Source organism: Cibotium barometz, chromosome 29 (genome assembly GCF_041138505.1).
Source record: "Cibotium barometz isolate CiBa-2024 chromosome 29, ASM4113850v1, whole genome shotgun sequence".
Lineage (NCBI taxonomy): Eukaryota > Viridiplantae > Streptophyta > Polypodiopsida > Cyatheales > Cibotiaceae > Cibotium > Cibotium barometz.
The window spans coordinates 7,683,112-7,707,605 of record NC_141074.1 but is presented as its reverse complement, the minus strand read 5'-3'; the positions used below and the strand labels follow the sequence as shown (position 1 = coordinate 7,707,605).

Genomic DNA, 24,494 nt, shown 5'->3' with positions numbered 1-24,494 from the left:
GCTCTGCAGAGTCTGAGGTGGAAGTCTCTCTCTTTGGTTATTCCAATTCTAGGAGGGAGTTTGGAGATTGCTTTGCATGGAGGCTGCAGGCTAAGCTGGCACTCTTCTGGGGTTACCCTGATTTTGGCGCTGGTGGGGACCCTGATTGGATTGATATGAAGGAGTCTGTCTCAGAACTCTCGGACCCTGGCTTCCTTGGCCTAGAGAAGGAGATGGGCAATCCTTGAGTTGGTGCCCAAGTCCCTGACATCCAAAGCATTTGTTCTCACTTCGAAGGTCTTCCCTTTGCATTCTAGAGAGAGTCGGAGTTCCTGACAATGTACTTTTGGGAGAAAGGTCTTCCTTCATTTCTGAAGCTTCCCGTCTTCACATTCTGGTTTTAGGACCTTGGTGTCTCTTTGGAGGTGGAAAGTCGGAGGAACTTCTCGGTGTCTGAAATCTCTTGAAGGATAAGGGAGCTGGCTTTGGCGGGACTGATAAAGGCTTTGGCAAAGTCCTTCGCCATTCTGACAGCTTCTGCCATGGACACTGCCTTGGTATTTTTGACCAGTGTATCCAAGGGTTCGTTCATTCCCTGAATGAACCTGGCCATGAGTTGCTCTTCATCTAGAGGTGGTGAATATTTGAGTAGGAGAGCAAAGGCCTGGTGATATTCCTTGATGGTTTTGCTCCCTTGCTTTAGCTCTAAGAATTCGTTCATTTTGGTTTCCAAAAATCCAGGGGGACAAAATCTCTTTCTCAAATAAGTTTTAAGGTCGGTCCAGGACTGAGTATTTCTGTTCAGACAGTTGGTGTCACAGTGGTTCCTCCATGCCACCCTGGCTGTTTCCACTATTTTCAGCCTGGCAAGAGCCATTTTGCTCCGCTCATTGTATCCTGTGACGTCAAAATATTCTTCCAGGCTTCCACCCATTTCTCCACAGTCTCGCCCAGGTTCTCCCCTTCTCCTTTGAAGGGTCCTGGCTGAGTCCTATGAAGAGCCTCGAACATCAGGGTCAAGCTCATCATCTTCAGAGAGAGGGTCTGGCTGACGGCCATGATTTCCTCCTCTCATGATTCTACCAAAAATTATATATTATTAAATTTTTATTTTGATATCGTCCACGAGATCCTAAGACTTAAGCGGTTCGGAAAATAATTTCTTAAACAAGACAATGATCTTATTGGAGATCTATGATATGTCTGATAACAGATTTTTCTTTAACAGTTCGTCTATAAACAATCACTTATACAATAGGGAATTTTTCTCCAGAAAACATTTTTTTATTTATATAAAAGTTGCAATATGTACATAGAGCAGCTCGGCTCCAGAATTCAAAATCTCCTCGGGAGACACATAAGACGACGGTACTGGGCGATAGCCATGCCCTGATACAAACGTTCACTTACTAAAAAGGGAGCTATTATCTTCTCCTTAGGAATAAAGCAACTAAGGAGTTTGTAGACTTAGCATGAAAGTCTTAGATTCCGAGGCGTTCGAATGATATAGAATGACACCACGCACCATTTTTAGCATTAACAGAATCATTGCCAATGAGAGATTCTGCCCCAGCATTGCATGCCAGTCGCAAGAGGCGTGGACATACTGCCCTGCAAACCACTTATGCTGTCGTCTCTCTGCTAGGTCAGGAAAATATAAATCCTCAAAATGGCGTGCGAGTCTTGCTTGGCTTGTTCGAGTTGAAGCAGAAGAGATGAGATGCTCGAAGGCGAACGCAGTCATATCTTGAGACTGGGTGAGGTCGGAAATACCAGATAAATAGGGAACTTCCATCTACAAAAACAATTTCTTTGATTAAAAAATCTTCATTAAAGAAGCTTTACAAAATGAAAATACATTATGAAAAATATTTTTTTGAGTTTTTATTATCAATTTTTGATAAGAATTTGTTTATCCTTATTAGCTTTCAACAATGCTCTGATACCAGCTCTGTGAGGTCCCCGCCCGCCTGCTCTGGGGCTCCTATCGGCGGCGAAAGCGGCGTCAGCCTCCCGCGCGGGGCGGGAGTCCTGCACACTCAGGGCCTTGTCCGTGGACGAGAGGCTAGCCCGGGGGGCGGTCCCTCCGAGACCAGGACTAGAAGACTCCCCTCGCCTGGAAGACACGGGCAATTCTGCCAGGAAGGTGAAAAATCTTTTAACTAGGAGATTACTCTAATGAGTCAATTTTTGACTAAATTAAATTGATCTGACCAACCTGAAGTTACATGGTCAGATCAAGAAGAGACTTGCACTTGGTCCATGGAATCACCGCTTTTTTCCTCATTTCCGAGGCACAGCCGATGATCCCTTCCCACAAAACAAGGTCTTCTCAGGATTTAAATTGATTAACGTAACTAATCGTATTTAGTTGTTTCTCAGGAATCCTCTGATCCAGCCTACCCCATCCGGCCCACAGGTTAGCAACCGACCACTGAATTGATGGGATTCCTTTATAAAGATTTGATTGGGTTTTCGCCCGGGTACCGAGGAAAAGAGTTCCCAGGCCCCCTAGGCGGTGATTCATACAAAAATCAAATAGGCACACCACATACACACCTAATATGAAATTGCCATTTATAACAGATTCGCTTGGCTTTAAGACAATCTTTAAATAAAATCATAATATTTTCGATCATCATTTTCCAAAATTCCAAGTCCATTGTATTACAAAAATGCATCATCTAAACTCTTCGTTGAAGACCAAGTGGCCAACCAACGAGATCCAGTATCAAATTTTTGTTCCCAAAAACCTTTCCTTTTTGTCCATCAGATATCTTCCTCGATGTACGCCTGGGTGTCCTAGCAACCGCGAGCCCGTGCATCGCCTGGTCAGAACCCTCTAGGATCCTCCTTAGGTGTCCTAGCACTTCACTTAGGGACTGCTTCGTCGGCCCTCGCCCATCGTATCGGAAGCGCACCATTTTAACCGTACCGAGGCTGGTCACAAGACCTCGGTAGGCTTTGTCGCAAGCGATGTCCCTTGACGACTCCCCGCCAGTTATTCCAATGAACCTCCTTTAGGAAAACATAAGCCAAATGCTTCCTCCACTAGCATTCTGGCGTAAAATAGTCCTTTGAATGAAAAACAGAGTTTCCAATGCAAGTGAGATTCCAGTTTGAGATTGATTCCAAAGACCCTTTTTCCAATAATTTCCAGTTTTAATAATGAGGATCCTTGATCTCTCATGAGGGTAATCTACTCGTCAATTTATCCATTTATCCAACTAGATTCTTGGTGAGATTGGTCAGGGAAAAACTAGATTAGTTTCAGTAGTCTATTCTTTGGATTTAGTAACTGGAATTGGTCTCACGAAGTTTTTGTTTGATTCAGTTCGAGAGAAGGACAATTAGGTTTACTGTCTGATCTCACGTAGTCTAACTAAATTCATTCAGTTTAGTTCTGCCAAGATTCCTTTCAACTAGACATCTAGTTTTTGGGTAAATATCCATTTAGTGATTTTTCTAATTCAATTATCCAAGATTTTCTTTTCCCCACATAAATTCTCAACCTTAATTCATTAGGTAGAATTATGATGGAAATTCATCTTTTGACATTTGATGGAAATTCATCTTTTGACATTAGAATTTAATTCAAATCCATCTTTTCTCAATTATCATGGAAATTCATCTTTTAACTAAAATATCAATACCTATTTTTTTGGATAAACTTGAAATCTTTCTTTTTCTCATTTTTATGAGTGCAATTCAATTATCATGGGAATTCCTCTTTTTCCTAAATTAAATCTATTAAAATTCTTCTTAAAAATAACCATTAATTCCTTCAAGCAAAAAATTCCACTTTTCTCATCTAAACATTTGAATTCCAATATAGTAGGAATTCCTCTTTTATCATTTAAACTTATCTATGCAAAAAGATAAATTTAATTAAAATTTTCTCTTAAAATTTAAATAAAAATCTCCATTAATTACTTTGCACTAGGAATTACACTTTCTTCATTTAATTAGTTGGATTCCAATATGGTGGGAATTCCTCTTTTATCATAAAAATTTATCTATACAAAAAGATAAAGGTAACTATATTTTCTCTTAAAAATTAAATAACAATCTTCATTAATTCCTTTGCACTAGGAATTATACTTTTTTTATTTAAATATTAAAATTTCCATATGGTGGGAATTCCTCTTTCATCATAAAATTTTATCTATACAAAAAGATAAATTTAACTAAAATCTTTCATAAATTATACATTATTTTAGCATTCCAATTTTATTCTCTAAATCATTGGAATACATGGATTTCCAATATCCTGGGAATTAATCTTTTAACATAAAAAAAATTCATCAAAATTTTCTCTTTTTTCTAATTTACTAATTATGCATAATCATAAAAATAAATTTCTTCATGATTACAATGAGAATCATTCAATTAATCTAGGATGATAACTTAGAATATGGTAGGAAGTCCTCTTTTTATATTATGAATGAAAATGTTTTGTGTTTATCTTACAAAAATTTTGACATAGCTTCGCTACTATTACTGATAATTCTCAATTTAATTGAGAGAATGAAGTTTAATATTATTAGTATGATTAGAATGACCACTAATTGGATCATTATCCAATTATGGATTGATTCATAATTTCTCTATGAAATAAATATCATAAAAGCATTAAAAAGTCATTATTTTGGCCTCCAATTAAACAAGCATAAAAATTACTTTTGGATTAGAGAAATGCTTCATGAGAAGCTTCATTTGGATTGAGAATAGGTCATAGGAATGACCTTTCTTTGGGGGGAGAGAGAGAAATGCTTAAAAACCATTAAAATTAAGCATAAATAAAAATTTATGTGTTTCTTTATTACAATACATTAAAACATTTCAATAATATTCAAAAGCCATTCAAATTAAAGCTTCTTAAGCTTGAGAGGGGTTGAGAAGAAAGAAACAGAAATTATAGAAAAAAAGACCATAATTTACTCTTTACTCCCTAAAATGCTTGATTCTTTAGTCACTGTAGAGGCCCCCAACCAATCAATTGGTTTGGTATGTCGTAGGAATCACCAAGGAAGATTGAAGAGAGAGAGAAGCTCCAATCTCTTCAATTTTGTAGAGGTTTTTAGAGGATAATAGAAATTAAGCTTAGTTTAGAGTAATACCGGCATAGTTTAATTCACAGATAATAATACAAAGGAATGAGGGTTTATTTATAGGAGAGGGAGGCCACTAACTGATTCCAACTGAGTTCTAGAATTTGGCTCGATTTGGACAAGTTTTGGACCAGTTTGGCTCCCTTTTTGATTTGGTTTGATTTAGGAGAGAGGAGAGACAAAAATATCCAATTATTTTTGAGATTTAAACTCATCTAAGCATGTGAAATAGGCGCCTCCTTAAAGGTCTCCCTTTTCCTTACACATGTGTCAAAAATGAATGATTACTCCAAAATATCTCATTTTTTTTATTAATACATACACCATAATTTTTAACTAATAAACCTAGTACTTGGTCAACTCTTCATCTTATGTGGGCATTTACTCATTTTTGGGTATTTTCTTTTGTTCTTTGGATTTATCTTGTCCCAGCACTTGGTTTAATCTTATTGGTCCATAGGAACCTTAATTGGACCATAATAATAAAAAATTTAAAAATCTGGACCCTTAGGCTAAGGTCTTCTGAATCAATTTTAATTAATTCCAATTGCACCTTGGAAAATCTATTTTGATTTTCGGTTTCAGAAAAATATTTTTTGATATTTGAAGAATTTATTTATCCAAAAATATCCCAATTTTGATTTACCACTCTCTAGAATCTCACTAGGCAAAACAAGGAAAAATGATATTTTCTTGTATTAAAAAACATAGAATGATTACAAGGGATTGAAGTAGATGTAGAGGCTTATTTGATATTCAAGCTGAGGAGGAATCTTACATCCTCTCCCACTTGAAAAACGCGAGATGTCCTTATCTTGCAAAGTGAGGGTAATCCATCGCCAACTCTTCTTCTTTCTCCCAGGTGGCGTCTTCTAGAGGGAAGAACTTTCACTTTACTAAGAATTCTCTGAGGACTCTGCTCCTGAGAATCTTCTACCGAACGTCAAGGATTTTCTCAGGTCGGAGTACCATCTGGTCTTGAGTTGGAGAGATCAATTGCTCATCATGCAGCACGTGATTCGGACTAGATACATACTTCTTAAGCAAGCTGATATGGAATACATCATGTACTTTGAGATGGGGAGGCAGAAGAAGTTTGTAGGCTAGATCGTCCACTTTCTTTATGATAGCATACGGCCCACAGTATCTGGGAGAGAGCTTCTTGTACTTCCCTAAGGATAAGGAACTTCTTTTTGGTTGTACTTAAATGAAGACCATATCTGATTCTTCAAACTCTCTCTCTTAGATCTCTTTTTATCTGCATACTGCTTTTGCCTGTCTTGGGCTGCCTTTATATCTTTATAGATTGATTGTATCTGCTGGTCCATGTCATCAAGCATTTGTCTGGACATTTCGACTCTGATCAATGGGTCAGACCAAGTCAACGGTGGTCTAGGCAATCTTGTCTATACAAAGCTTTGACAAGACTCATCCCAATGCTCCGATGATAAGAAGCATTGTAAGCAAATTCGACCAGATACAAATGACTTAACCACTTCTTGGGTTCCCTGCTGCAGCATGACTGAAGGATATCTTCAATTACTTGATTCACCCTTTCCGTCTGGCCATCTGTTTCGGGGTGGTAGGCTGTGCTGAGATCCAAGAAAGTTCCTACTGCTTCAAAGAATGCAGTCCAAAATTTCGATGTGAATTTGGGATCTTGGTCACTTACTATCCTCCTAGGTAAACCATGCAATCTGAAGATCTCCTTAAGGAAAACTCTGGCAACATCCACTGTAGAGTAATTATACACTCAGAATGTCTCATGCAGATGGTGGTAGGACGAGAGAGTACACTAACTCTTAGAATCCAGCCTCTCAAGATGTCCAGCATCTTTCCCTGTAATCAAATCCCTCTTCAGAAATATAAAAGATCTTGTTTCTACCAGTTTTGGCCTAGAGAGAGAAAATTATTCTAGAGAGAGAATATTCAGATTTTAAATATTTTTAGATGAAAAAACTTCTCATCTTATTAAAATAAGTTTCCTTGAAACAGAATTTCAAAAAGATTTTCAGAAGGTGCATTAAAAATTAAGTATAACCTGTTCAAGAGGCATTATCTTGGGGGTGAAGATTTTTTTGAAATTTTAAATTAAGGTTCCTATGGACTAATAAGATTCATCCAAATGTAGGGAGGAGATAAATGAAGAAATAAAAGAAAAATCTCCCAAAAATGAGTAAATACTCACATAAGATGAAGAGTTGACTAAGGACAAGGTTAATAGTTAGAAAAGGGAGATATTTAGAAGTAATGATGCATTTTTGACACCTCTGCATGGGGGAATTCTCCTCATGAAGGAGGCGCCTATTTCACATGCTTGAATGAGTTTTAAACTTCCAAATAATGGGATATTTTTATCTCTCCTCTCTCCTGTTTCAACTAGATCCAAAAAGTGAGCAAAACTGACCTAAAAATGGTCAAAAATTGACCAAACTGATCTGGAAAATTCTAGAATCAGTTGGCTTGGTTAGAAGCTCACTTTTTCCTATAAATAAAAGCCCTCTCCTTTTGTTGAAACTTAATAGTGTTTTGCACTGTTACCATGTCTCTCTCCCAAGTGCCAAAAACAGTGAATTGTATTCATAATTCATTAGTTTTTGACCTTTCTTCTTCTAGAAGATTGGTGGCCACTCTTGTCTCAAACAAGAGTTGAACCCTCAAACCATCAAGCCAAAGGAAAGCTCTCAAAATTCATTAGTAAGTTGGTGATTCTTCTCTTTTCCATTTATTTTATGGTTTTTATGGTTTTTTTATGCCTTTTGTCTTCTCTAAAATTGCAAGTGATGTTATGCCTCATTGCAAAAGGTATTCCCCTCTCTTTTCTAGTAAATCCAACCTTTCTTTATCCTAGGTGAATGATTAATGAATAAAATAAAGTTTTTTCATAATGTTTCTCTTAAATAAGTAGAAAAATGTTACTTTAGAATGATTTAAATACTCTTGATGCATTTCTAATTAATTTTAGAGACTTAAAATTAAAAAATGGTCAGCCATACAAAGGAGGTTATGGCAAAATTTTTCAAAAAAATTGGAAATAAGTATTATCATTGATTATTCTAAAAGAGTAATCCTTATGATTTCTATATTCTAAAGTGTCATTTTCATGCATACAAGATGCATTTTGATTATTTGTATAAAAGAAAATTAGTATTATTATAAAAGTATTACTTTCAATATTATTGATTTTTATGCATAAAAGTATGCATAAAAGATTATTTTTATGCATAAAAGTATGCATAAAGGATTATTTTTTTATTATAAAAGTGTTACTTTTATCATATTTGATTTTTTTAACATTAAAGTATGCATAAAAGATTAATTTTTTATTGTAACAGTGTTACTTTTATCATATTTGATTTTTATGCATAAAAGTATGCATAAAAGATTATTATTTTTATTATAAAAGTGTTACTTTTATCATATGCATAAATATATGCATAAAAGATTATTTTTTTATATAAAAGTGTTAATTTTATCATATTTGATTTTCATGCATAAAAGTATGCATAAAAGACTATTTTTTTATTATAAAAGTGTTACTTTTATCATAATTGATTTTCATGCATAAAAGTATGCATAAAAGATTATTTTTTTAATATAAAAGTGTTACTTTCATCATATTTGATTTTCATGCATAGAAGTATGCATAAAAGATTATTTTTTATTATAAAAGTGTTACTTTTATCATAATTATTTTCATGCATAAAAGTATGCATAAAAGACTATTTTTTTATTATAAAAGTGTTACTTTTATCATATTTGATTTTTATGCATAAAAGTATGCATAAAAGATTATTTTTTATTATGTGCATAAAAGATTATTTTTTTAATATAAAAGTGTTACTTTTATCATATGTGATTTTTATGCATAGAAGTATGCATAAAAGATTATTTGTTTAATTATAAAAGTGTTACTTTCATCATAAATGGTTTTTTATGCATAAATGGATGCATAAAAGATATTTTTTTAATGATGATAAAAGTGTGACTTTCATCAGAATCAGATTTTATGCATAATTAGATGCATATAGAATCTTTATGATTAAATAAGGGTTCTCCTGAATCCTCTATTTAATTTTTGCAAAAATTAAAAAAATGAATAAGTAGATAATTTGTGAGAAGAAATGCTACCGTTAATGAAAAAATTCAATAAAACTATCGAAGTCAGAGATCAAGATAAATGACTATCTTATTCCTCATAAGAAATTCATGTTTTAGAAACCTGTAAGCAAATATTCGTCGAACGAAATTTAGAAAAAGAGATTGAAATAGTACCTTCAAGAGAGAGAGAGTTTAAGAAGAACCTTTCTAGATCCAAACTCAGATTCAGACTATTGACCAAGACCTAATTCCTTTGTCAAATTCAACCAATGACGATGTGCCCAGTTCAGGAAAAATGTACTCAAATCTCCCATCGAATCTGAAACTAAGTTAAGACTTTTGATTTTGATCTGAGGATCAAGTTAACAGAATTTGAGGAATTGTGTTTGGAATTCACACCTGGATCTAGAAGCATTGAGATACGGATTTAAGATTATTCATGGTTTTCAAACAAAATCAAAACTATAAACTTGCATAGAAACCTTGTTTTCTTAAAAGACTGTCTTATGCCAGAATGCTGGAGGGAGCATTTGGCATATATGTTTATCTAAGGGAAGTTGATCCTCAGATCAAAATCAAAAGTCTTAACTTAGTTTCAGATTCGATGGGAGATTTGAGGAATTGTGTTTGGAACTCACACCTGGATCTAGAAGCATTGAGATACGGATTTAAGATTATTCATGGTTTTCAAACAAAATCAAAACTATAAACTTGCATAGAAACCTTGTTTTCTTAAACGACTGTCTTACGCCAGAATGCTGGAGGGAGCATTTGGCATATATGTTTATCTAAGGGAAGTTCGGTTGTAACGGCTGGCGGGGAGTGTTCGAGGGAGAGCTCACGCGGCAAAGCCTGCCGAGGTCCTGACCAGCCTCGGTATGGTTAAAATGGTGCGCTTCTGGTACGATGGACGAGGGCCGATGAAGCGGTCCCTGAGTGAAGTGCCAGGACACCTAAGGAGGATCCTGGAGGGTTCTGACCAGGTGATGCACGGGCTCGCGGTGGCGAGGACACCCATATGTATGTCGAGAAAGATATTGTATGACAGACCAATGTTATTGTAATCTTTCACTGGATCTCGTTGTTGACTCGCTGGTCTCAACGGAGAGTCCAAAGTGATACTGTTTTGTGAGAAACAAAGACTCAATGGAAATTTTGAAGTATGACATGTGTAACCAGTAAATTGTTTGTTAATGGATTGTTTTTATTAAAGTTTTAAAGAGGAGTGTGTGCGTACCTGTTTTCTAAAGCTAAAGTTAAGAAAGGCATTTCAATTATGGGTGGGTGGTACTTGTTTGGTTCCACCGATTCCAGTGGTAGGGTGGTGGCTAACCCATGGGCCGGATGGGGTTAGGCTGGAATCATGGAGTTTTAATAATCAAACTAAAAAATCTTAGGATTACGCTAGGCTTCGAGTAGATAGTTAATGCCCTCATTAATTTCTCGATTGAGTGGATCAACAGCTGTGCCTAATCTTGATTAGGAAAAAGGCATTGAATTGCTCAGATGATCAAATTATATCAGTGATAGTTTTCTTCTATCTGGTTTATTTAAGTGAAGGATAGTTTAGATTTTGATCTCGTTAGAAAACTCGTTAAGAAAAAGTCAAAAAGGTGGAATCGTCCCCGCTTTCCGAGCATGGAAAATTTTCCCGGTTTCGGTTTTCGAAATGACCACCAGCCTAGTCTCGTGCCCGGATATTCGTGGGCGAGGCCTCGAGTGAGAAACCCTGCCCCGCGCATGAGGGGGCTGCTTTCGCTACTATGAGCTACCGAGAATCTGGCGCGCGGAGGGGGCAGAGGGATCTCACAGTTGGTATCAGAGTAGAAATTACCTAATTTTTTTTTAGAAATTTGGGAAAGAAATGTTTTTCACTTGTTAATACTATGTGAATGAGTTTCAAAAATTGAAAACTTATAAAGCGAATTGGAAATTTATAGATGGACACCCCAAACCTATCTGGAATTCCTGGACTCTCTCAGAGTCAGGATATGATAGCTTTTGCGTTTGATCACCTCATCAACTCTGCTACGACTCGAATGAGTAGAGTGAGACTCGCTTGTCATTTTGAGAGTCTTTACTTTCCTGATCCTCTTGAGCGACGTCGGTATATGTGGTTCTATGGAGGACGGTGTATTAACATCAGTACCAGTCAACGTCAGAGGCTCAGGCAAAATATTTCCTTGGCCATGATTCTGATAAGACTAGGGCTTGTTCAGCACGTTCTACTATATGTGATCATTCACCCATGAACTTCAAAACTTCATGCCGATTTTTTAGACTCCTTAGCCGCTTTATCCCGAGAAATACAATTAGAGAACCTCTTTGTGTAATGAATCGTGTATACCATGGTATGTCTTCTTCGCAGTTTCACTTCTTTATGCAATTACGACTGAGGCGGTGATTCTAGAGTCGAGCTGCTCTGTGTACATATTGCAACTTTTATATAAATATAAAAATGTTTTCTGAAGAAAAATTCCCTGTTGAATTAATGATTGTTTATGGACGATCTGATAAAGAAAAATCTATTATCAGACATATGTCATAGATCTCCAATAAGATCATTGTCTTGTTTAAGAAATCATTTTTCCGAACCTCTTAAGTCTTAGGATCTTGTGGATGATATCAAAATAAAAATTCAATAATATATAAATTTTTGGTAGAATCATGAGACGAGGAAACCGTGGCCATCAGCCAGACCCTGTCTCTAAAGATGACGAGCTTGACCCTGATGTTCGCAAGGCTCTTCATAGGACTCAGCCAGGACCCTTCAAAGGAGAAGGGGAGAACCTGGGCGAGGCTGTGGAGAAATGGGTGGAAGCCATGGAAGAGAAATGGGTGGAAGCCATGGAAGAGTATTTTGACGTCACAGGCTACAATGAGCGGAGCAAAATGGCTCTTGCCCGGCTGAAAATAGTGGAAACAGCCAGGGTAGCATGGAGGAACCACTGTGACACCAACCGTCTAGACAGAAATACTCAGTCTTGGAATGACCTAAAAACCTATTTGAGAAAGAGATTTTGTCCTCCTGGATTTTTGGAAACCAAAATGAATGAATTCTTAGAGCTAAAGCAGGAGAGCAAAACCATCGAGGAATATCACCATGCCTTTGCTCTTCTACTCTAATATTCACCACCTCTAGATGAAGAACAACTCATGGCCAAGTTCATTCGGGGAATGAACGAACCCTTGGACACGGTCAGTGTCCATGGCTGAAGCAGTAAGAATGGCAAAGAATTTTGCCAAAGCCTTTGTAGTAAAGGTCCTGCCAAAGCCTGCTGCACCCTCTAACTTTAAAAGATTCCAAGCCCAGGGAAGTACTTCAAACTTTCCACCCCCAAAGAGGCAGCAAGGCCCGAATCAGAATCAGGATGCAGGAAGATTCAGAAGTGAAGGAAGACCCTTCCCCTAGAATACTTTCTCAGGAGCCCCACCTCTTTCAAGAAATCAGAGGGATGAGCTCAGAACTGAAAACCGATGTTTTGGATGCCAGGGTTTTGGTCACCAGTTAAAAGACTGCCCGACTCCTGCCATGTCAAGGGGACAGGGAAGTCAAGGACCCTGAGTTCAGAGACCAACCCCTTCATACCAGTCTAATCAGGGTCCGTCTCGCCCAAGCCAGGGAAACCCCAGAAGAACTCCAGCTTAGCCATCTGCCTCTGTCCAGAGTAATCTCAGAACTCCTTCCCAGAACTGGGACAACCAAAGAGAAAGAGTTCCACCTCAAACTGCAGCAGCCAGAGCAGTCACAATTTCAGATGTAGTAGAAGAGGAAAAAGGGCAGATCTATGCTGCAATTGAAAATCAAGGGCCTAACCAGCAGTTCTCCGTCATCCATACTCTAGAAGAGTATCAGGGTAAGCCTTTTAAGCTTTTGATTGATTCAGGCAGTTCTCATTCATTCATATCCCCTGGTGGATGCTTGCGTAAGCTAGTCTTAGAACAGAATTCAGGGAAACCTATGCAAGTTGAATTGGCCAGTGGGAAGACTCTTTTCACTCACCATGAGACAGATCTTATCGAGTTCAATCTAGATGGTAATGTAACCGAATGTCAGTTCAAAGTCTTACCTCTGGGAGTTTTTGACGGGATCCTTGGAATGGATTGGCTCCACAAAAATTAAGCTGAGATTCACTGTCACAATGGAACCATTTCCTTCCATGACCTTCACGGGAACAAAGTTCAAGGAACTGGAGTTTCCGGATCCCCAGACCTTCAGTTAGTAAAAGCTTCCAGGTTACTGAAAGGACTTAGGAAGAAGCAACAAATTTATGTTGTCAAAATGAACCCAGTAGACTCAAAGCTTAAGGCTAAAGAACCAGAATGGTTAAGTGAATTTGATGATCTATTCCCAGCAGAGCTAACTGAAATGCCTCCAATTCGGGAAGTAGATCATGTGACCCCCGGAGCTCAGCCAGTAGCCCTGCGCACGTACAAAATGCATGTTCTTGAAGCCATTGAACTCAAGGAATAGCTTAGATAGCTGTTAGAATAAGGGTTTGTAAGACCCAGTGTTTCACCTTGGGGTGCGCCAGTTCTCTTTCAGAAAAAGAAAGATGGAACACTTAGACTCTGTGTGGACTACAGAGGTCTAAATCAGCTGACTGTTAAGAATAAGTATCCTATTCCAAGAATTGATGAGCTTCTGGACAGGCTAAATGGAGCCCAGATCTTCACAAAGATAGATCTCAAATCCGGGTTTACCAGATCAGGATCAATGATCAAGATATACCAAAAACAGCCACCATCAATACTCGCTATGGGCATTATGAATTTACTGTCATGTCGTTCGGATTAACTAATGCCCTAGCTACATTCAATCGCCTAATGCAGGACATCCTCAGAGATCCTCAGAGAATACTTGGATGATTTTGTTCTAGTTTTCTTTAATGACATTGTGATTTACTCAAGGAATGCAACTGACCACCATGAGACTCATGTTAGAAAAGTTCTTGAGATTCTAAGGAGGCATCAACTCTTTGCCAAAAAGAGCAAATGCACTTTCTCTGCCGACCACGTTGAATACTTGGGCTTTTTGGTATCCAAAGATAGAATTTCTCCAGATTCCGCAAAATTCCAAGCAGTCATAGATTGGCGGGAACCAAAGACAGTGAAAGAAGTCAAAGGATTCTTGGGATTGACTGGTTGGTATAGAATTTTTATACCAAAGTATGCTCTCATAGCTTCCCCCCTGACTAACCTTCTCAAAAAGAATACCCCATTTCAATGGTCTGCCAGGTGTGCCAGAGTGCTTTTGATAAGCTGAAGACCGCCTTGGTAACCAGTCTCGTTCTGAAGCTGCCAGATTTCTCTCTACCCTTTGAGGTAGTAACTGATTCAAGTGGTTTTGCCCTGGGAGGTGCACTCATGCAGGAAGGTCATGCAGTAGCCTATGAATGCCGAAAGCTCAGAACGCATGAGAGGAATTATGCTATCCACGACCTGGAATTACTTTCAGTAGTCTATGCCTTAAAGTTGTGGAGACATTACCTACTAGGAAAAAGATTCACTTTGATGACAGATCATCAGAGCTTAAAGTGGATCTTTACTCAGAAGGACCTCAACATGCGCCAAAGAAGGTGGATGCAGACCCTGCAGGAATTTGATTTTGAAATCAAGTACCGCCCAGGCAAAGAAAATGTGGTAGCAGATGCCCTCAGCAGAAAAGCCTCCTTGCTTGCAATTACTATAATATCAAATCCTTTGATTATTTAAGCAAGTGAGAAGATCATGCAGGATAGATTCTTTGGCCCTATTGCTACCCTACTTATGCAGGAAAGCAAAACTCCATAGGAGTTGAACAGAGTTCAAGGGTACAGCCTGGATGATGGCATTATGTATTATAATCGCAGGCTATGCATTCCCAATGATGAGGGAACCAAGGATCAAATTCTGAATGAAGCCCATGACAGCCTTATAGCAGGACATCCAGGTTTTATCAAAACCTACATGTCTGTAAAGAAAAGCTTCTTTTGGGCTGTTCTGAAAAAGGATGTACTGAATCATGTACGTCAATGTCTGACATGCCAGAAAGTCAAAGCTGAAAGAGTAAAAATGCCTGGGAAGTTACATCCATTGGACATCAGTATGGATTTTATTACTGGATTACCTTCAGTGCAATCAGGTTACAACTCCATTTTCGTGGTAGTTGACAAAGTTGCCCATCTGATTCCAGTAAAAGAAACCTACACTGCAGTGGATGTGGCCAGAGTGTTCCTTAAGGAAATCTTTAGATTGCATGGCCTACCCAAGAGAATAGTAAGTGATCGAGATCCCAAGTTTACTTCAAGGTTCTGGACTGCATTTTTCGAAGCAGTGGAAAATTTCTTGGATCTTAGCATAGCTTATCACCTTGAGACCGATGGTCAAACTGAAAGGGTAAACCAAGTAATCGAAGATATACTTCGGTCATGCTGTGGCAGGGAACCCAAGAAGTGGCTAAGCTATCTACACCTAGTCGAGTTCGCCTACAATGCTTCTTATCACTGAAGTATCGGGATGAGCCCTTTTAAAGCTCTGTATGGACAAGATTGCTTAACTCCATTAACTTGGTTCGACCCATTGATTAGGGTCGAGATGTCCAGACAGATGCTTGATGACATGGAGCAGCAGATGCAGGCAATTCGTAAAGATATAAAAGCTGCCCAGGATCGACAAAAGCAGTATGCAGATAAGAAGAGGACAGACAGAGAATTCAAAGAAGCAGATATGGTCTTCATTCATGTATGGCCCAAAAGAAGTTCTCTATCTCTTGGGAAGTACAAGAAATTATCTCCCAGATATTGTGGGCCATATCTGATTACAAAGAAAGTAGGTGACTTAGCCTACGAGCTTCTTCTACCTCCTCATCTCAAAGTTCATAATGTATTTCATGTAAGCCTTCTAAAGAAATATGTGCCAAGCCCAAATCATGTGCTTGATGAAATCCTAACCTCTTCAACCCAAGGGCAGATGGAACTCCAACCTGAAGAAATTCTTAATGTTCGAGAAAAGATTCTCAGAAATAGAATTCTCAGAGAATTATTGGTAAAATGGAAGTTCTATCCTTTTGAAGATGCCACTTGGGAGAATGAAGTCGATCTGTTTGCGGGATTATCCCCAGTTTGCGAGATGAGGATATCTCGCGTTTTTCAAGTGGAAGAGAATGTAAGATTTCTCCCCAGCCTCTCAAGATGTCCAGCATCTTCCCCTGTAATCAAATCCCTCTTCAGAAATATAAAAGATCTTGTTTCTACCAGTTTTGGCCTAGAGAGAGAAAATTATTCTAGAGAGAGAATATTATTCTAGAGAGAGAATATTCAGATTTTAAATATTTTTAGATGGAAAAAATTCTCATCTTATTAAAATAAGTTCCCCTGAAACAGAAGTTTAAAAAGATTTTCAGAAGGTGCATTAGAAATTAAGTATAACTTGTTCAAGAGGCATTATCCTGGGGGTGAAGATTTTTTCGAAATTTTAAATTAAGGTTCCTATGGACCAATAAGATTCATCCAAATATAGGGAGGAGATAAATGAAGAAATAAAAGAAAAATCTCCCAAAAATGAGTAAATACTCACATAAGATGAAGAGTTGACTAAGGACAAGGTTAATAGTTAAAAAAGGGAGATATTTAGAAGTAATGATGCATTTTTGACACCTCTGCATGGGGGAATTCCCCTCATGAAGGAGGCGCCTATTTCACATGCTTGAATGAGTTTTAAACTTCCAAATAATGGGATATTTTTATCTCTCCTCTCTCCTGTTTCAACTAGATCCAAAAAGTGAGCAAAACTGACCTAAAAATGGTCAAAAATTGACCAAACTGATCTGGAAAATTCTAGAATCAGTTGGCTTGGTTAGAAGCTCACTTTTTCCTATAAATAGAAGCCCTCTCCTTTTGTTGAAACTTAATAGTGTTTTGCACTGTTACCATGTCTCTCTCCCAAGTGCCAAAAACAGTGAATTGTATTCATAATTCATTAGTTTTTGACCTTTCTTCTTCTAGAAGATTGGTGGCCACTCTTGTCTCAAACAAGAGTTGAACCCTCAAACCATCAAGCCAAAGGAAAGCTCTCAAAATTCATTAGTAAGTTGGTGATTCTTCTCTTTTCCATTTATTTTATGGTTTTTATGGTTTTTTTATGCTTTTTGTCTTCTCTAAAATTGCAAGTGATGTTATGCCTCATTGCAAAAGGTATTCCCCTCTCTTTTCTAGTAAATCCAACCTTTCTTTATCCTAGGTGAATGATTAATGAATAAAATAAAGTTTTTTCATAATGTTTCTCTTAAATAAGTAGAAAAATGTTACTTTAGAATGATTTAAATACTCTTGATGCATTTCTAATTAATTTTAGAGACTTAAAATTGAAAAATGGTCAGCCATACAAAGGAGGTTATGGCAAAATTTTTCAAAAAAATTAGAAATAAGTATTATCTTTCATTATTCTAAAAGAGTAATCCTTATGATTTCTATATTCTAAAGTGTCATTTTCATGCATAGAAGATGCATTTTGATTATTTGTATAAAAGAAAATTAGTATTATTATAAAAGTATTACTTTCATTAATATTGATTTTTATGCATAAAAGTATGCATAAAAGATTATTTTTTTATTATAAAAGTGTTACTTTTATCATATTTGATTTTTTTGCATAAAAGTATGCATAAAAGATTAATTTTTTATTGTAAAAGTGTTACTTTTATCATATTTGATTTTTATGCATAAAAGTATGCATAAAAGATTATTATTTTTATTATAAAAGTGTTATAATTGATTTTCATGCATAAAAGTATGCATAAAAGATTATTTTATATATAAAAGTGTTACTTTTATCATATTTGATTTTCATGCATAAAAGTATGCATAAAAGACTATTTTTAAATTATAAAAGTGTTACTTTTATCATAATTGATTTTCATGCATAAAAGATTATTTTTTTATATAAACGTGTTACTTTTATCATATTTGATTTTCATGCATAGAAGTATGCATAAAAGATTATTTTTTATTTTAAAAGTGTTACTTTTATCATAATTGATTTTCATGCATAAAAGTATGCATAAAAGACTATTTTTTAATTATAAAAGTGTTACTTTTATCATATTTGAATTTTATGCATAAAAGATTATTTTTTATTAATAAAAGTGTTATTTTTATCATAATTGATTTTCATGCATAAAAGATTATTTTTTGTATAAAAGTGTTACTTTTATCATATGTGCTTTTTATGGAAGTATGCATAAAAGATTATTTTTTATTATAAAAGTGTTACTTTCATCATAAATGGTTTTTTATGCATAAAAGATATTTTTTTTATGATGATAAAAGTGTGACTTTCATCAGAATCAGATTTTATGCATAATTAGATGCATATAGAATCTTTATAATTAAATAAGGGTTCTCCTTAATCCTTTATTTATTTTTTACAAAAATTAAAAAAATGAATAAGTAGATAATCTGTGAGAAGAAATGCTACCATTAATGAAAAAATTCAATAAAACTATCGAAGTCAGAGATCGAGATAAATGACTATCTTATTCCTCATAAGAAATTCATGTTTTAGAAACCTGTAAGCAAATATTCGTCGAACGAAATTTAGAAAAAGAGAAATTGAAATAGAACCTTCAAGAGAGATAGTTTAAGAAGAACCTTTCCAGACCCAAACTCAGATTCAGACTATTGACCAAGACCTAATTCCTTCGTCAAATTCAACCAATGATGATGTGTCTAGTTTAGAAAAATGTACTCAAATCCCCCACCGAATCTGAAACTAAGTTAAGACTTTTGATTTTGATCTGAGGATCAAGTTAACAGAATTCGAGGAATTCTATTTGGAATTCACACCTGGATCTAGAAGCATTGAGATACGGATTTAAGATTATTCATGGTTTTCAAACAAAATCAAAACTATAAACTTGCATAGAAACCTTGTTTTCTTAAAAGACTTTCTTACGCCAGAATGCTGGAAGGGAGCATTTGGCATATATGTTTATCTAAGGGAAGTTCGGTTATAACAGCTGGCGGGGAGTATTCGAGGGAGAGCTCACGCGGTGGCAAAGCCTGCCGAGGTCTTGACCAGCCTCGGTATGGTTAAAATGGTGCGCTTCTCGTACGATGGACGAGGGCCGATGAAGCGGTCCCTGAGTGAAGTGCCAGGACACCTAAGGAGGATCCTGGAGGGTTCTGACCAGGCGATGCACGGGCTCGCGGTGCCGAGGACACCCATATGTATGTCGAGGAAGATATTGTATGACAGACCAATGTTATTGTAATCTTTCATTGGATCTCGTTGTTGACTCGCTGGTCTCAACGGAGAGTCCAAAGTGATACTGTTTTGTGAGAAACAAAGACTCAATGAAAATTTTGAAGTATAACATGTGTAACCAGTAAATTGTTTATCAATGGATTGTTTTTATTAAAGTTTTAAAGAGGAGTGTGTGCGTATTTGTTTTCTAAAGCTAAAGTTAAGAAAGGCATTTCAATTATGGGTGGATGGTACTTGTTTGGTTCCACCGATTCCAGTGGTAGGGTGGTGGCTAACCCATGGGCCGGATGGGGTTAGGCTGGAATCATGGAGTTTTAATAATCAAACTGAAAAATCTTAGGATTATGCTAGGCTTCGAGTAGATAGTTAATGCCCTCATTAATTTCTCGATTGAGTGGATCAACAGCTGTGCCTAATCTTGATTAGGAAAAAAGCGTTGAATTGCTCAGATGATCAAATTATATCAGTGATAGTTTCCTTCTATCTGGTTTATTCAAGTGAAGGATAGTTTAGATTTTGATCTCGTTAGAAAACTCGTTAAGAAAAATTCAAAAAGGTGGAATCGTCCCCGCTTTCCGGGCATGGAAAATTTTCCCGATTTCGGTTTTCGGAGTGACCACCAGCCTAGTCTCGTGCCCGGATATTCGTGGACGAGGCCCCGAGTGAGAAACCCTGCCCCGCGTATGAGGAGGCTGCTTCCGTTATCAGCTACCGAGAATCCGGTGCGCGGAGGGGGTAGAGGGATCTCACAATGATGGCTATGGAATGATGACCTGGATGATGAATCTCCATAGTCATGACTCATTACCTACTAAAGATGGGAAGTAGATCTCATGTGGGCCTTGCTCTAGGCATGGCTTGAGGGCGTTTCAAAGCTAAGGTGGGCATCTTTACAAGAGAGGAGACCATGTTGGCTTATTGTCCCACAAGAGGAGGGGGTTAGGGTTTTGCATGGCCATGTTTGTATGCCTTTGCCCCATATCATGAGGTCTCTACACCCCCAAGACCAGAAGCTATTGTGCTCTCCACACCACCAGCAACTTTTCAAAGCTCCTTGTTCTTTGTAACTTGGCTCTTATATAAATTATATATGAAACTTTTCTATATTTACAAAAAATGTGTCCTGAGGAGTACATCACTTTTACAAACAACGTTTAAGGACACCATTATCAAAAGACATCATGTTTCTTGTAATTTGTCATCAATATCTTTGTTGTTGGTGCCAACATTTTTACATCATTTTAATACTTAAGCTTCACAACAATGAAGAGTGAGCACATGATGAGGAGATCAATATCCATTCCATTTTCTTTGCAAAAGAGTTATGGGTACATCGATCCAATCAGTTTATTTATTATGAGATTGGTATTTGATTATTCTGAGAGATCAGTACACAGAATGACCAGAGTTGGGATACAAGAAAGCAAGCTTGTTCCTCTAGAGATCCATTGTAACTATTTTCTCTCTTCAAAAGAAAAGTTCTGACAAAGTTTTAAATCAACATTTAAAGGGCTCCTCGTTTCTATAAACCAGCATTTAAAGGGCTCCTTGTTTCTATAGAAATCATCGAAGCCCTAAACAAAGTCTTTACATAAACACTACCTTGTTTTTGTAGAGTTGCAAGTGCCAAGAAGAATCAGTCTGTATAGCGGCTTCACGATTGAGGAGTGAGCTCATGATGAGGGGATTGATATTCAATTCTAAGTATCATTTTATTTAAAGCGACCAAAGTTGTAACATAACAAATGGCAAGCTGTTCCTATAAAAACACACACACACTCTCTCTCTCTCTCTCTCTCTCTCTCTCTCCACCATAGAAAGGAAGGAGGACACAATTTTGGATATTGAAAGCATGATAAAGGGATCACTTTTTTAAATCATTCAAACCCTAAGCATTGTCTTCATCATCATGGACTATAATAGGCTTAGCCATGGTTTATTTTAATGCCGGAGCTTATTGAGAGTCTGCTTTTCAAGGTTTTATTTTTTCTTAGATGTGTTGGGGGATCTCTACCACTTGTGCTCATAAGGGTCGTAAGTTAAGAGTTGCCGGTTGGCAGCGTCCATGTTGTCCCTCATTTGCATCACTTTCTCTTGGTCATGTATCGAAAGATCCTCCACGTCCTGATAAAATGAGGCTGAATCGTCACCCCTCAATCCTCTCGCACGTGCAGCGTGAGCGCTTGGAAGCGTGGACGCGAACAGTAAACACACCACTACTGCGATGACTGCCGCTATCTTCTTCTTCTTCATCATCAGCACAGCCGCCATAATTTTGTTAAGAAAATAAATGAATTTCTGCACATATTCAGGGGGAAAAGAAATGAATAAAATGTTTTTTCTTTATAAAATTTGATTGCCTGCACACTTAATTAGACGTTAACAGCAGCTACATGAGAACTACTGTCGATTTGATCACAAAACTGCAGGAGTTATCTTTGAAGATCAAATCCGGCTTAACCAACGAATTAGCCAAGGTGATTATTATGCACATGCGCAAATCCATGATTTAATACACCTTACTTCCGTAGGTCGATGTTATAAAGGCAAAGAGCAGCAGATTAAAAAGATAATTACCTGTTCAGATTGGAAGCCAACGAGGAGGGAGGGGACTACCTGCAAGTATGTATTTTGGGTTTGAGAAATGAATGGAAAACTGTGCGACACAAAGAAGAAGAAGAGCTTCTCCTTGTTAAATAAATCGGGGACTAGAAGCGCGGAAAGACGCATTCAAGTAGATTTACTCAGTCAAAACGTAGCCTCTCCTAATTTAACGTGATCACGTACTAAACTGCTAATTAATTAAGCAAGGAGTCCTCTCCTTGTAGGACTCCAACTCGTTCACAATGCACATACGTCCCCTCAAACACCCCGCGCATGACACATGCTGGCTTAGAAACCATGCATATTCACAAAGGGCGCCCGCCCATCATGTGTCCACATTCACGATGGGCGCCCTCCCACCATCACGGGTCACAAAGGGCCCCCTTACGCGTGTTGTGAGACGCATTCCAATTTCTCCTGTGAAACATGATCACATTGGAAGTTTTCAATTTTAGGTTTTGTGCTTTGTGAAACATGATCACATTGGAAGTTTTCAATCTCAAGTTTTGAAATGGCCATCGGAATTTAAATCCTACGATAGATTTTACAACCCATCTTAACCTTCGGATTTCAAGACATCACATCACTTAACACTCAATTTCACTTCATAATCTAAAGTCTTTTTAACAATAATAGACTGTCCCAAGTTTCTAAACTTTAAAAACATGTGTTCTTGATCACCATACATCCAATGGAATATCACTACGTAAATATCATCTTAATGAGATCTATTTACAAAGCTCACTATTTGGGATATGAGTATTTAAGGCATAGTGAAAACAAAAACCTTAACCTTTACTAGGTTTTTTTTTTGGTTGCAAATAATACGCTAGGTTTGTTAGCGAAATAGGGTCTAGCATAGATTAAGGCATAAAGAAGTGTGATTAAGCATGGTGATTAAGCTAATGATAATGATTAACACAGGTGAGAAGAGCTTGATGCACATAAGAAGTGAGAAAAATAGCCAAAAGAGTTGTACTTTTCATTTATTAGTGAAAGCCTTTTATAGGCACCAAAATACATCAAAATAAACTCTCCCTGTGTAGGATATTAGTTACTCTAAAAACCTATGAACCCTGGTGCACTCCTTTGTTGATGTTGATGATTATTTGTTATTTCTAACACTCCCTCTTAAAACGAAACTATCCATCACTTAAGACATGTGGATATGAAGCTCCTTTTGTGCTATACTTTCACCACCTTAGTCTAGACATGTTTGGATTTACCAAGCTCTTTTTGGTTTGGTTTCACCAACGTAGTCTACTAAAGATTTACGAAAACCTATATTGCTAAATAGCCTTAATCATGTATTAATAATGAGGTATAGTGATCATGGATTTGATACCATGTTGGTAAAATTTTGTTTAGTAGAGATTAGGGTGGAAAGAAGTGTAGGATAAGCATGAGAATAAGCTAATAATAATGATTAATACAAGTGAGAAGAGCTTGATGAACACAAGAAATTAGCACAATAGCCAAAAGAGTTATACTCTCCATGCTAATTGTTGAAGCCTTTTGTAGGCACCAAAATACATGAAAATAAACTCCCTATTATGTGTAGTATCAGTTACCCTAGAAACCTACGAACCTATGTAGGCACCAAAATACATGAAAATAAACTCCCTATTATGTGCAGTATCAGTTACCCTAGAAACCTATGAACCTTGCCGCACTCCCTTGTTGATGTTGATGGATGGTTATTTGCTATTTCTAACAAGATTTAAGGTTTCTTTTAACCTTTCCTATTCGTTATAGTGTTACAATTATCACAGCTAGTCAACACAACATCCATCTTTTAGTTTCATCTCTTCTCTACTCGTATTACAAATGCATATTCTCTGAATGGGTGATGGAATAAAGAATAATAAGTAAGGGTGATTTTCTACCTAAAGAGTAGCAAACTTCATGAGGATGGATTTGTCAAAACAAACAACATCCGACAGATTCGAGTTCAAAAACAAGGGAGTTATGGCAATGTACACTTCTAACAACCACTAGTGGGGGGATTAGGGTTTAAATAACTAAAGAAGTGTAGCGAGTCAAATCTACTTATAGTTTATTTGATGGGAGGCTTCTACCATGGTGGGGTTCTTTTTCTCATGAGGTATGGGGGAGAGGTTGTGAAATAATTCTCTCAAAAGGATTGTTTAAGGACAAACCATCAATCATATCTTATTTTAAGGCTCCACGCCAAGCATCATCAAGGCCAGAAGTGACCCCTAGCTCCCATCATAAAATTTGCACATGAAAGTATCCCATTATGGTCTATAAGACACGAGAATCGGGTGAAAAGAGAATAGATGAGATCAAAGGAGACACATACAAACCCTAATTTCTCTCATTAATCCATCTCACATAATGTGAGAAGCTCCATAGCTAGCTTCATTCTCCTTCACCAAAATCAGCACATTCTGCAAGTGATAAGTTCACACATAACATAACCTAGTACTAATT

At 37.0% G+C, this 24,494-nt stretch overlaps 1 protein-coding gene across 2 annotated transcripts; it reads right to left on the bottom strand.

Annotated features, from left to right (window-relative positions):
* Positions 1-21,285: 21,285 nt before the first annotated feature.
* Positions 21,286-22,193, bottom strand: LOC147621795 (uncharacterized). 2 transcript variants are annotated; one of them, XM_086823609.1, is made up of 2 exons: positions 22,053-22,193; positions 21,286-21,734 (listed from the first exon to the last, which is right to left on the bottom strand). In XM_086823609.1, exons 1-2 carry the CDS (start codon positions 22,164-22,166, stop codon positions 21,447-21,449), a joined length of 402 nt encoding a protein of 133 aa, XP_086679735.1. In that variant the 5' UTR covers positions 22,167-22,193; the 3' UTR covers positions 21,286-21,446. The 2 variants fall into 2 exon arrangements, with proteins under 2 accessions (XP_086679735.1, XP_086679734.1); XM_086823608.1 differs by having other exon boundaries at positions 22,014-22,181.
* Between the last annotated feature and the right edge of the window lie 2,301 nt (positions 22,194-24,494).

Excerpts from the sequence above, each read along its gene's own strand:
- LOC147621795 (XM_086823608.1), bottom strand. The coding sequence starts at position 22,166 with ATGCGTCTTTCCGCGCTTCTAGTCCCCGATTTATTTAACAAGGAGAAG. Across the intron at positions 21,735-22,013 it reads TTGGCTTCCAATCTGAACAG|AAATTCATTTATTTTCTTAA; the intron begins GTAATTATCTTT and ends GAATATGTGCAG.